Raw genomic sequence first — 12,413 nt, 5'->3', positions numbered from 1 at the left:
TCCAGAAGGGAAACTGGGAAAGGTGATATCATTTGAAATATAAATAAAGAAAGTGATCTAATTAAAGAAAAAAAAGAAAAAAAGGAGGGAGTATATTTTAACTTATGGACAAATGTAAGGACTCTTTAAGACCCCAGTAAAGCAGAAAAACCAACAATTGAGGTCTCATGAAATTAAAAAGCTTCTATACATCAAAGCAAACTATCAACTGAGTAAACATCCAACAGAAAGTATATATTAAAAAAAAAAGTCCCTCCAGTGAATCCTACCTAAAAGTGCATAGCCATTCTTCACTGGAAGAATATTTCTATGTTTTTCATAGGAAAAGAATCTCAAAACTAGACGGACCCAGAAACATTGAAACATGGGCCATTATTGCCATTGCTCTTGGCTGTCCACCATAACCACATGGTAGAAAATCTCCTTGAATGTATAGAGAAATCAATCTCTACTAATCAACAGTTTCCCTGCTATCTTGCTTACACAGTTCTAAAAGGAGTTATGCAGGCAGCTTCAAGAAAAAACAAAAACAAAAACAAAAACAAAACAAAAAAACCTTGTCTTACTCAGAGCTGGACCCTGTAGGCTACAATATTAACTTGTCTGGCAAGATGTACGCTCTGTGGCATTATAATTATGGAGTTTTGAACTGCTTTCTGATTGGCTATGAAGCTTGTTCCACTAGAGATTTCTTCCCTGGTATTGAAAACCTAGTCAAAAGCCCATGACTGTAGTGATCACATGCCCTAGGGGAGAAATTTACTTTTGTTATATTAAATGATCATTCTGTCAAGCTGCCTGCAAAATAATGTTTCTTCCTATGGATTTGGGTTGCTCTTAACTTTGATCAGAGAAGCTTCTACTTGTGGTGGTTAATGTAAAGACTCATAATTGGTCAAAATGCCGACTATAGATAACTGACTGCTCAGCTGTGGATACACCATCTATGTTGACCTCCGTTCATCCAAGGCTCAGGGGAAAAGTATAAAATAACAGGAAGAATTTAAGAGGTAAAGGATGATAACAGTGAAATGCAGAGTTCTGGCTATTGTACACATCAACTCATAGAACTTGTGGTTATGTACACCATATCTATACAAAATCAAGCCATAAGAACAACAGCAGCGGCAACAAAAACAAAAACTCACAACTAGCATGAATGTGGGAAAGGTTCCACACTTGGCACTGGAGTTATGGGTAGATGATGGTTGAGGAAGAAGGGAGTCATTCTTTGGGAAATTGGCCATTGAAGGCGGCCTGTGTCCCAGTGTATAGCCACATACCCATGAACAAATGCATTGCGTTAACTGGACTCAAGAGACTATTTAAAAAGAAAAAAAAAGGTACATCAAATTGGGATGGTGATGGGGTAGCAGCACTAGGGCGAGCTGGAGAACAGCAATAGTGGATGATATGATCAAATTAATTGTATAATGTATAATGTATGAAAGTGCCATAGGATAAATAAAAATTAAAGAAATAAAATAAAAATCCAGTTTGTTTGTTGAATTAACAAACATATTTCAGAGTTATCAACATTAATATGAGCTTTATTTTTACTAAATTTATCAGTCTAAAACCTTATATTACAAAGCTTGTCACTGAGAAAAATAACTTTATTATCAGTTAACTATGTTTCATTTTATGTTTACTTTTTAAAGAATTTACGTTTCTTTAGCAACAGCCAGGGCTATACAGAGAAAAATAAAAAAAAAAAGTTTCTTTAGCAACTTATAGCCTTATATTTTCATTAATGGAAATGGTGAAGATGGTATCTGTAAATAAATAAGGCAAATCACTAAAGAGAATAACACAGATTTAGTTTAGGATTCTTAATACAAAACTAAAAAAAAAAATACATCTGTTTTTAAATATATTCTGTCCCACACTGACAATTTATACTACTGATACATTGTTTCATTAAGAGAAAATATATTTCTATACATTATGAATGGTTAGATTTATAGACTTGTCAATCTATAAAATATCAATGAGAGGCACATAACTTTTAAAGTTTTCACTAGAAAATAAAATTACTAAAATCTAACAACTTAAGTCACAAAATATAATTCAGACTATTTTAAAATACCAAGACAAACAACTAGGTAAAGTATGTCATCTTTTTCATAAATGAAACTTGGAGCCTTATTTAACAGGTGTTGCTTGGATTAAAGAAGAGTTGTCTTTTGGCTAAGTCAAATCCTTCATTGGAAAGGAAGAGTGTAGGATAAAGTCTTGTTATATATAAAAACATTTGTGGAAAAGGGATTTTTCCATTGGTTTAAATCTGAATCGATTTACATATAACAGTAACAACATATCATATCACCAAGAGTACAATGGTATATCCTGTTAGAAAATATAGGTTTCCTTTTGATAGGGATTATGAAAAATTCTTCGTTATCCTTTAAAAACTCTGAACAGGTAACTAAGTTGATGCTTTATCAAGATGAATTCTCCGTGAACCTTTTCAATAATGAAAAGTTAAAATTTTTGTTTAATAACTGAGTAGTATGACCCTCGATTTTTATTTTACTTGAGTGTAGCAGTCAACAACTTCATTCTATATAATGAAGTTTGTTACCAAGAAAAATAAACTGATGTCAGTCCAGATTAATACTTTGCTGAATGAGTATTATTTCAGTGGCTTACATAATTTTAATCCTATATTTTAATTTTTGTCACCTTTGATCATCTTCACCAATGTAAATTCTGTATAAGTCCTTTGACCTTGCACTACCTTTGGAAATTTCAAAGAGTCTCCAGAACATCTCAAAACAATCAGTTCTTTTTTTTTTCTCTATAAAAAAAAAAGATGTTAAACCTAGTAGGCTTATTTGATATGTGATGTTGTGTGAAAAGCATTAGCAAATAAAAGTGATGCTTCATTATACTTAAGACTGTGCTTGTATGTTATATGTCCTAGGAATGCAAAGAATTTCTAGTATATTTACATTATTACTTTCAGTTATATTAAAATGTTGTATGCCATAGAAATAGTGAAATCTTGTGGTCATTACTATGATGAATTGTTATCAAATCTTCAAACACAGCCGGTTGAATCTTCTGTCATCTACAGATAGCTAATTATTTAGCCCTGATGTATACTTTCCACAAAACTTTACTAGGAAATATAATCTTAAAGTGGTCTACTTTTAAGATTCATGTAAATATATCTAAAGGTACAGGTTTCTGGTAACTTAAAATCATACTATTGGAATGGGTAAAATCTAGAACACTAAAACTATTAAGGGGCTAGAGAAATGACTTGATGGTTAAGAGCTCATACTGTTCTTGCAGAGGACCCTAGTTCAGTTACCAGCACCCAAGTCAGCCCCTAACTCCAGCTTCAGGGGGATCCAATACCTCTGGCCTCCTAGGGCACCTGTCCTCAAATGCATGTAATCCCTTCCTACATATACACAGAACTATAAATAAATAAGTCAAGTATAAAAATTACAAATTTGTGAAGTAAAAATCATCCAGATCAAGAATCAAACGTAGGATTGAATGACGAAGTTTCCTTATTAAATGTTTTATTTTGGGGCTGGCGAGATGGCTCAGCAGGTAAGAGCACTGACTGCTCTTCCTAAGGTCCTGAGTTCAAATCGAGCAGCCACATGATGGCTCACGGCCATCTGTACAGCTATAGTGTACTCATACACATAAAATAAATAAGTAAATCTTTAAAAAAGCAAAAAAATGTTTTATTTTGTTTAAAACGATACTTAGTCTTTAATGATTTATTTTCAGGATTGAATAAGCTATTTATATTGTATAGCAATTTGGTGAACTATACCTTTGTGAAGTAAGGTGAAAAAATTACTTTTACTTTCCATCTTATTTGTTTGGAATCTGGAAGTTACTTAAGTCTCTTTATGGCAATTGGACACCTGCACAAGTTCAGTAAGAATTTGGATTTGGGGATCGGGCTCACCAAGAACACACTTAACTGGGTTTGATCATCAGCACTGAAAAGGTAGAATCTTGTCTCCTTTTAATAGGACAGAATTAGAAAGATTGGTTATATTACCAAGTTTTTTACTGGAATGTCATACTTGAGAACTCATAAATCAAATATAACTATAAAGTACTATACTAAGGTCATTTTATGCGGCCAATAAAGCAACTTGAAACAAAAGTGGCCCATACCATGTGCACAGCTTATATAACTCTCTTATATGGTTATGTTACAGCTGAATAAGGGCTGTGCATCACTTCTGGAATTCAAGATATCTGGAGATCTTGGGAAGAAAGGAACTGATGGCAAGTCCATGGGTTAGTTCTTCAAAGTCTATTACAAGATTCTTCATAACTGTCCAGCAAAGATCTTTTTAAAACCCTGTATAATAACTATTCTTCTTGTACTTATATAAGCATTCAAGCCAAGGTCAAAGGGACTAGACCTATTTTAAAGAGTCTATCTTTGGTAAAAATTGGGGTCAATGATAAGCTGTAAACTTTGCATGAAGACTAAGTTCTATAAAAACTCATGATCCAGATTAGTGAGTTTCTTCTCCATCAGTAAATGTATGTATGCTAATTAGGTACAACCCAATTCTCAGGAGAAACAAGCTCCTGTTCTCAGGGCTCTTCAGACTTCTCCCTATATCTCTCTTCATTTGTGTTACTTTATAAAAACCTTTACAATAAAGTGTCAAACATAATTAAAGTGTTTCATTGAGGTTTGCAAACTATTCTAGCAGATTAGTCAAACCAAAGGAGGGGGCTGGGAATAATCCCCTTCAGCGCCAGGCATATAATGGAAGTGAACAACAAGTGTGATTAGCATCTGAGGAAGAAGACAAGCTTGTGAACTGAGTTCTTGACTTCTGGCTTCCAAGTGTAACTCCAGGCAGAGAGTGTAATGAGCTGAAATGAATTGCTAACACATTAAGTTTATCTTCAGAGTAGGGTAGCTGCCTGGGATAAGGGAAAAAATAATCACACAATTGTAATAAAAAGTGTTACTGGGAAAGTATAGAAACAGAATGTGTTTTCCCATTTATGAAATTGTTTTTGTTTCATTTGCTGAAATAAGAAGCCTGTATTCTTTAACTGAATCACATCCTGGAGAATATGTTCATGACAAAGAAGATATGTTGGGGAATAATTTAATAATTAGTTTAATTAGCTTTATTTTCCCAAGTCTCTTACATTTCAGTTATGGAAATTCTCTCTATAGACAAAATATCTCATAAAACAGTGGTGATATTTTTCTTACCTAATATTTACAAAATAAGCCCACTAATAGTCTCCTAATAATAGTTGGTGATATCTTTATTTATATTTAGTAGTTTGGGCCTAGTAACATTCACTGCAAACATTCATTGTAGAATATTAAGCTGGCAGAATATATGTAATAGAGTTCATAGCACATCAAGTCCCTTCAATATTTCAGGACAGTTACAAATCTTATTAATAGAAGGTATGAACATTTTTAAGCAATGACAAATATTTGCTTACCAATAATGTTATTTAAACCTTTATATAAAATACATTTTTTTTTTGAGAAAGGGCCTCATTTTGTAGCCTTGGGTTGTCTTAAACTCACTAAATGTGAACTTATTATCATCCTTCCTCAACCTCCCAAGCACTGTGATCTCAGATATGTGCTACCCACATGCTGTGCTAAAATATATATGGCAATCTTATTATACAGGCTTTGATGACCGTCTTCATTCTTTCTTCAAATTATTTTATATGTATGTGTCTATGTGTCAAGTCCATGCTATATGTATTTGGGTACACACAGAGGCAAGAAAGGGATGACAGGTCCTTTCAAATGCAAGTCACAAGAGGTTGTGAGTCCCTAAAATGGTGCTAGAAACCAATCTTGACCAAGCAAGCACTAAGAGTAGCAGGGATTCTTAACTCGTTAGCCATTTCTCCAACCCCAGATTACCTCTAAAGCTATAGAGACTCAATATAAGGGAGCCAACTCAATATTTTATACCAATTTATATTTTTAGTATGAGAAGCCATTCTCTAAACATTTTTTGAACTGTTTTATTTGGTAAAGTATTCAATTTAGATAACACATGCTTATAGCACATCCTGTAATACAGCATAAAAGAACACAGAACTTGGTTAATTTATTGTACAGTTGTCTATGAGAAAAGTTGATGAAAATTTAACACATTATCAATTTGGAAAGACATGAATATCTCTCACTATACTCCTTTAACTGTGAAGGGAATGACATACGAATCTTTTTAAAAACAGAATAATCATATAGTATGAGTATATTTCAACCACCAATTAATCAACATTTCCAACAAATTCATTATTTTTTGCTAAAACAAGAGAAACTTGTGATTTCTAAGAAGAGAAACAAAAAAAATATTTCCTTCATAAAACTCTTTAGTAAAACCCCTTTTATGACTTCTATTAATGTACCCGATGAAAGGTAAGCTGACAAAATTAGTGTAACACAAACTTGTCTATGAAAAATAAGGTAGGATAAAGGCTATCTTTCAATTGAAACTAAAAGCTTCCCATGAATTCGCTGTACAATTTATCAAAAAAAAAAAAAGTAGAATTGAGAGAATAATCGTTCATCATTGTCAACTTACAGTAAGGAAGAGTTGGATGTGATGTCATTCTTCTAACATTATTAATGGCTTTCTTAAGCATCTGGTAAAAGAAGAAATAATTTATAGTAACAGTAAAATAAAGGGCTAGAAATTTAAGTTGTAGAGTTGGGTATAGCTCAGTGGTAGAGCACTTCCTAATTAGGAGTTATACAGAAACAGGACATACAGACACAAGACATAGACACAATTTCAACCTACTAGTAGTTAATCAATACCTCCAATACCCGCTCCACTCCTCTTTTTAAATTTAATCTTCTCTCCTTTCTTGCCAACTGATTCATTTTAAATACTTTTTGAATTATTTAACTAGCCTGTCAAGAAAAAGTAAAATAACTATAAAATTAAACAGAGCTGCACGTTAGTTCACATTTGTATATTAGTTTACATTTGTACGTCATCTTGAGGTAAACTTTTTAGTTGTTTTCTCTGGATTTTAAGTTGTTTAGCCCAAAGTTGTGGAGTAGGTTGGGTAGCAAGAAAGTAGGCCATCAGAACTGGTAAGCGACAAGAAACAGGAAGATCCATGTAGATAAGTTTTACTCCAAACCAGAAGTTGCATTTAAAAAGTACTAGTACTGCCAGACTGTGGTGGCACACGCCTTTAATCCCAGCACTTGGGAGGCAGAGGCAAGCGGATTTCTGAGTTCAAGGCCAGCCTGGTCTACAGAGTGAGTTCCAGGATAGCCAGGGCTACACAGAGAAACCCTGTCTCGAGAAAAACAAAAACAAAAAGTACTAGTACTGATCATTCAGTAACAAGATAGGATTAAGAAAATGCTTTATTAATTTCCCAGAAAACAAAAACTTGATGAATATATAACTCTTTCTTTAAACTTCACATCAATGTCCCTTTACTTTGTTTGGGGGATGGAGACTGAGACGGAATTTTGTTGTATTGCCCAGGCTCTACTGGAACCTGCAACTCTCCTGCCTCAGCCTCCTGAGTACTGCAATAATTACAGGTATGCTCACCATGTCTACCAAAATCCTATGTTCTTAGTTAAAAATCTGTCTAAATGTTATTTTTTTTATCGTTTTTATTTCTTTTTATGAACAAATTATCACAGAAAAGTAACAAAACACAGATTAAAAGTTTTTCTGAAAACATGTAATAGAAAATAAAGAAACCATTAGCTACTTTAAAAGATTCATAGAAAAAGAACAACCTTATTCTATTGATAACTTTTTGAGAGAGGGATAGGGGTAATCTTAAATCAGAATGGCTTCCAATTAAAAGGCTGTAAGGATGGTAATGCCCTACCTTCAGAAGACAACACCTACACAACTCACTGAACACAGGGAAGTCTAGAGCAAGGGCCTACTTAGAGCTTATATCCCTACTGACTAGTGTTCGTGGTACTTGAAGGTACTCTGTATGCTATCAGAGGAAAAAGATAAACACCAACCCTTCTACACACCTTGCTATCTACAATAGTATCCTGCCTGCACTATATGTTGATGCAATAGTGGCACAAAAGTTTTGGCAGTAACCAACTACTATCTGATTGAATTGAGGCCCACTCCAATAGACAGAACCCACGCCTAACACTGCCTGAGACTGGATAGACCATAGACCTAGGGGAAAACCAAATTACTTCCAAAGGAACATAGCAAGAAAATGACTCCTAATGATATCTTAGGGTTTCCATTGCTGTACAGAGACACCATGACCAAGGCCAATTCTGATAAAAGAAAACATTTAATTAGGAATGGCTTACAGTTTCACAGGTTTAGTCTATTATCATGGCAGGAAGCATGAAGGTGCCCAAGCAGACATGGTACTGGAAGAGCTGAGAGTTCTACATCTTGATCCAAAAGCAACCAGGAGGGGGCTGACTCTTCTGCACTCAGTGAAACTTGAACATTAGGAACACTCAAAGCCTGCCTACATGGTGACACGCTTCCCTCCAACAAAGCCACACCTATTTCAAAAAGGCCAGACCTCCTAATAGTGCCATTTAGCATGGGCCAAGCATATTTAAACCTCCACTAATGACATTCTGCTATACTCATAGATCAATGCCATCAGAGAAACTTACTCCTGCAGTAGATGGGAAAAAAATAGGGAAAAAAATACAGAGACCCACAACTGGACAATGTGCAGAGTAAGAGATCTTGGAACACTCAGTCCTAATTGGTATATCTCCATCAGATCTTCATGGTTCAGAGAACTCTGGAATAGGAGGCAGAAAGGTTGTAAGGAGCTAAAGTGGATGGAGGACAGCAAGAAAGAGGAAAGAACTCTTTTTAGACACAACAGGATTGGCACACTTAGGAAGTCACAGTGACTGTGGCAGCATGTACAAGGCCTGCACAGGTCTAAGCCAGACTGTGTGCAACTACTCAGAGAGGAAATAGACAGTAGTGTCCACTCCCAACCCCAAAGCTCTCTCCAGCTGATAGCCACTTGCAAAGGAAAACTCAGTTCTCTCCAGAGGAGTTTCACGGGGTATACAAACTACACTTAAGGTCAGGCCCATGTCCAGCAGTAGATAGTCAATATAAAACAATCTCAATGGTATTTTTGGAGTATTTTTTTTCTTTCTTCCTTTTTTCTCCGTTGATTTTATAATGCTTTGTCAACCATTTATTTTTAACCTTACAAATCTTATTCTTACATATTATGGTTTTTGATTTTGTTTTTTAAAGGGTTTTACGTATACAGATGTGTTTCTCAATGTCTGTATATGTTTTTTGAACTTTTCTCCTTTGGCTCTCCCCAAACCCCATTCATTTTGTATTCTAGTTTGTTCATTTTTATCTCATTATCATCATTCTTACTTTCCATATGCTGGTTTGTTTTCTAATGAAAGAGGAAAAGAAAGAGTGTGGACTTGGATGAGTGGGGAGAATGTGGGAGGAGCTAGGAGAGGGGAAATATTAGAATATATTGTATGAAAAAAATCTGTTTTCTATTAAAAAGTGGGGGAAAAAAACCAAGGAAATGAAACTATTTTAAGATAGGGTATAGAATTAAACAGAGAATTCTCAAATGGTAAAACACAAATGGCTGAGAAACATTTTTTAAAAAAATGTTCATCATCTTTAGTCATCAGGGAAATGCAAATTAGAATTACTTAAGATTTCATCTTACCCCATGACTAAGATTTCAAAACCAGATGACAGCACATTTTGGAAGGAGGTGAGGAAAGGAGAACTCTTACATTTACTGTTGGTAGGAATGCAAACTGTTATAGAAATCTAGAAATCACTGTGGAGTTTCTTGAGGCAAGCTACCTCAAAATCCAGCTACATCACTCTTGGGCATAGAAATCCTACTACAGAGATATCTCCTCATCCATATCCATTGCTGCTCTATTCACAACAACCACAAATTAGAAACAGGTTAATATTTATAAACCAATAATAGCACACTGAATATGTGGTATATTTACAGAATTGAAATATTATTCAGCTGTTTAAAAAATCATATTCTGAAACTTGCAGGTAAATGGAACTAGAAAAAAATAATCCTGAGTAAAATAACCCAGATCTCAAAAGATATGTATTTCAATTAGAATAACCACAAAGGTTAGATCTTCCAAGGAAAATAGAATATAGCATTAAAAAAAGCAAGAAAAAAGAAAATAGAATAGTATTTAAATATCAACGGGGTGAGACGGAAGGCTAAAGGAGGGAATATGTGGAGGGACAAGTAACACTAAAGGCTTTTGAAAAACATGGAAGCCTACTACCACAGAATGTACATACTTTCCTAAAATATATACATATATGAAAGGAATTCCAATGGAGTCATAATATAATGGGGGAGACAATGTCCCAGTTTGACATTTTATGCCATCACGTAAACCTCCCAGTGGCAGAAATAGTTTACATCTTGTTGAGATGTTGGCCAAATGTAATCTCTAGACTTCCTTAATACACAGGCAATTGCCAAGTCTAGATTGCCCTCTACAATCTAATAATAAGTTTCTATTGTTGAAGACTTGTATAAATGAACATGGAGAAACTGATTGGTAATCAACTGGAAGCTTCATTCCTACTGACTATCTGTAAAAAGGGTTAGTAATGATGTCTGAGTGTTCACTTGAACAGTTACATATATCAATTACTTAAAAAATCGGCTTACCGGTAAGGGAAACAAAATGTTCTATAGGAGTTAGGACATTAAAAACAAAACAAAACAAAGCAAAAAAAAAAAGTTCCTAACACCTAGAAATTCATTAAAGGAATGAGGGGCTTCTTTGCTTTTCAGTATTAATTTCTGTAGTCTAATCAATTAATAAAAGAAAATCTTAAAGAAAAATAAATATAGATAACTACTTAGGCATTAGTGCTCAAATACACGCTGTACCACTACCAATATATTTTGTTCAATTTTGAAAAACTGCACTTTTTTTTCCTAGAAGGAACAATATGTCTCAGCATTACAAAATGCCATATCTAAAACAGATAGTGTTTAACTGATATCTACTAAAGGTTATTACCACAACAGGGTTAACTACAGCTTTCGAAAAAAGCTGGACCAATACCACGCAGTTTTTATCACAATTGCTCGGTAGTACAGCTTAAGGTCAGGGATGGTGATTCCACCAGAGGTTCCTTTATTGTTGAGAATAGTTTTTGCTCTCCTAGGTTTTTTGTTATTCCAGATGAATTTGCAAATTGCCCTTTCTAAGTCTGTGAAGAATTGAGTTGGAATTTTGATGGGAATTGCATTGAATCTGTAGATTGCTTTCGGCAATATGGTCATTTTTACTATATTAATCCTGCCAATCCATGAGCATGGAAGATCTTTCCATCTTCTGAGATCTTCGATTTCCTTCTTCAAAGACTTGAAATTCTTGTCAAACAGATCTTTTACTTGCTTAGTTAAGAGTCATATCAAGGTATTTTATTTGTGACTATTGTGAAGGGTGTTGTTTCCCTAATTTCTTTCTCAGCATGTTTATCCTTTGTGTAGAGGAAGGTCACTGATTTGCTTGAGTTAATTTTATATCCAGCTGTTTATCAGGTTTAGGAGCTCTCTGGTAGAATTTTTGGGGACACTTAAGTATACTATCATATCATCAGCAAATAGTGATAATTTGACTTCTTCCTTTCCAGTTTGTATCCCTTTAATCTCCTTTTGTTGTCTAATTGTTCTGGCTAAGACTTTAAGTACAATATTGAATAGCTAGGGAGAGAATGGGCAGCCTTGTCTATTTTGTTTAGTCCCTGATTTTAGAGGGATTACTTTAAGTTCATTCATTCTGTATTGGTACAGTGACAGGCAGGTGGATGAACAGAATAGAATTGAAGACCCAGAAATAAACCCCCACACCTATGGTCACTTGCTCTTTGACAAAGGAGCTAAAACCATCCAGTGGAAAAAAGACAGCATTTTCAATAAATGGTGCTGGCTCAACTGGCGGTTAACATGTAGAAGAATGCAGATCGATCCATTCCTATCTCTTTGTACAAAGCTCAAGTCAAAGTGGATCAAGGACCTCCACATAAAACCAGATACACTGAAACTAATAGAAAAGAAAGTGGGGAAAAGCCTGGAGAACACGGGAACAGGGGAAAGTTTCCTGAAGAGAACACCAATAGCTTCTGCTCTAAGATCAAGAATTGACAAATGGGACCACATAAAATTGCAAAGCTTCTGTAAGGCAAAGGACACTGTCAATAGGACAAAACGGCAACCAACAAATTGGGAAACAATCTTTACCTATCCTAAATCTGATAGAGGGCTAATATCCAATGTATACAAAGAATTCAAGAAGTTAGACTCCAGAGAAACAAATAACCCTATTAAAAATGGGGTACAGAGCTAAACAAAGAATTCTCAAGTGAGGAATACTGAATGGCTGA

The 12,413-nt window shown here is 34.6% G+C and overlaps 1 protein-coding gene across 6 annotated transcripts in view; it reads right to left on the bottom strand.

The window, feature by feature from the left end:
* Dmxl1 (Dmx like 1) overlaps nucleotides 1-12,413 on the bottom strand; it is a 149,269-nt gene that overhangs the window by 23,151 nt on the left and 113,705 nt on the right. For all 6 annotated transcript variants that reach the window (XM_031365659.1, XM_031365654.1, XM_031365655.1 and 3 more), the window contains one exon: nucleotides 6,576-6,636. In XM_031365659.1, the coding sequence (XP_031221519.1) occupies nucleotides 6,576-6,636 (61 nt within the window). The remainder of the gene's footprint in view (nucleotides 1-6,575; nucleotides 6,637-12,413) is intronic.

The sequence above is a fragment of the Mastomys coucha genome, unplaced genomic scaffold, assembly GCF_008632895.1.
Source record: "Mastomys coucha isolate ucsf_1 unplaced genomic scaffold, UCSF_Mcou_1 pScaffold13, whole genome shotgun sequence".
NCBI lineage: Eukaryota > Metazoa > Chordata > Mammalia > Rodentia > Muridae > Mastomys > Mastomys coucha.
The sequence above is the reverse complement of the archived record's forward strand: the minus strand, read 5'-3'. Positions and strand labels throughout refer to the sequence as shown.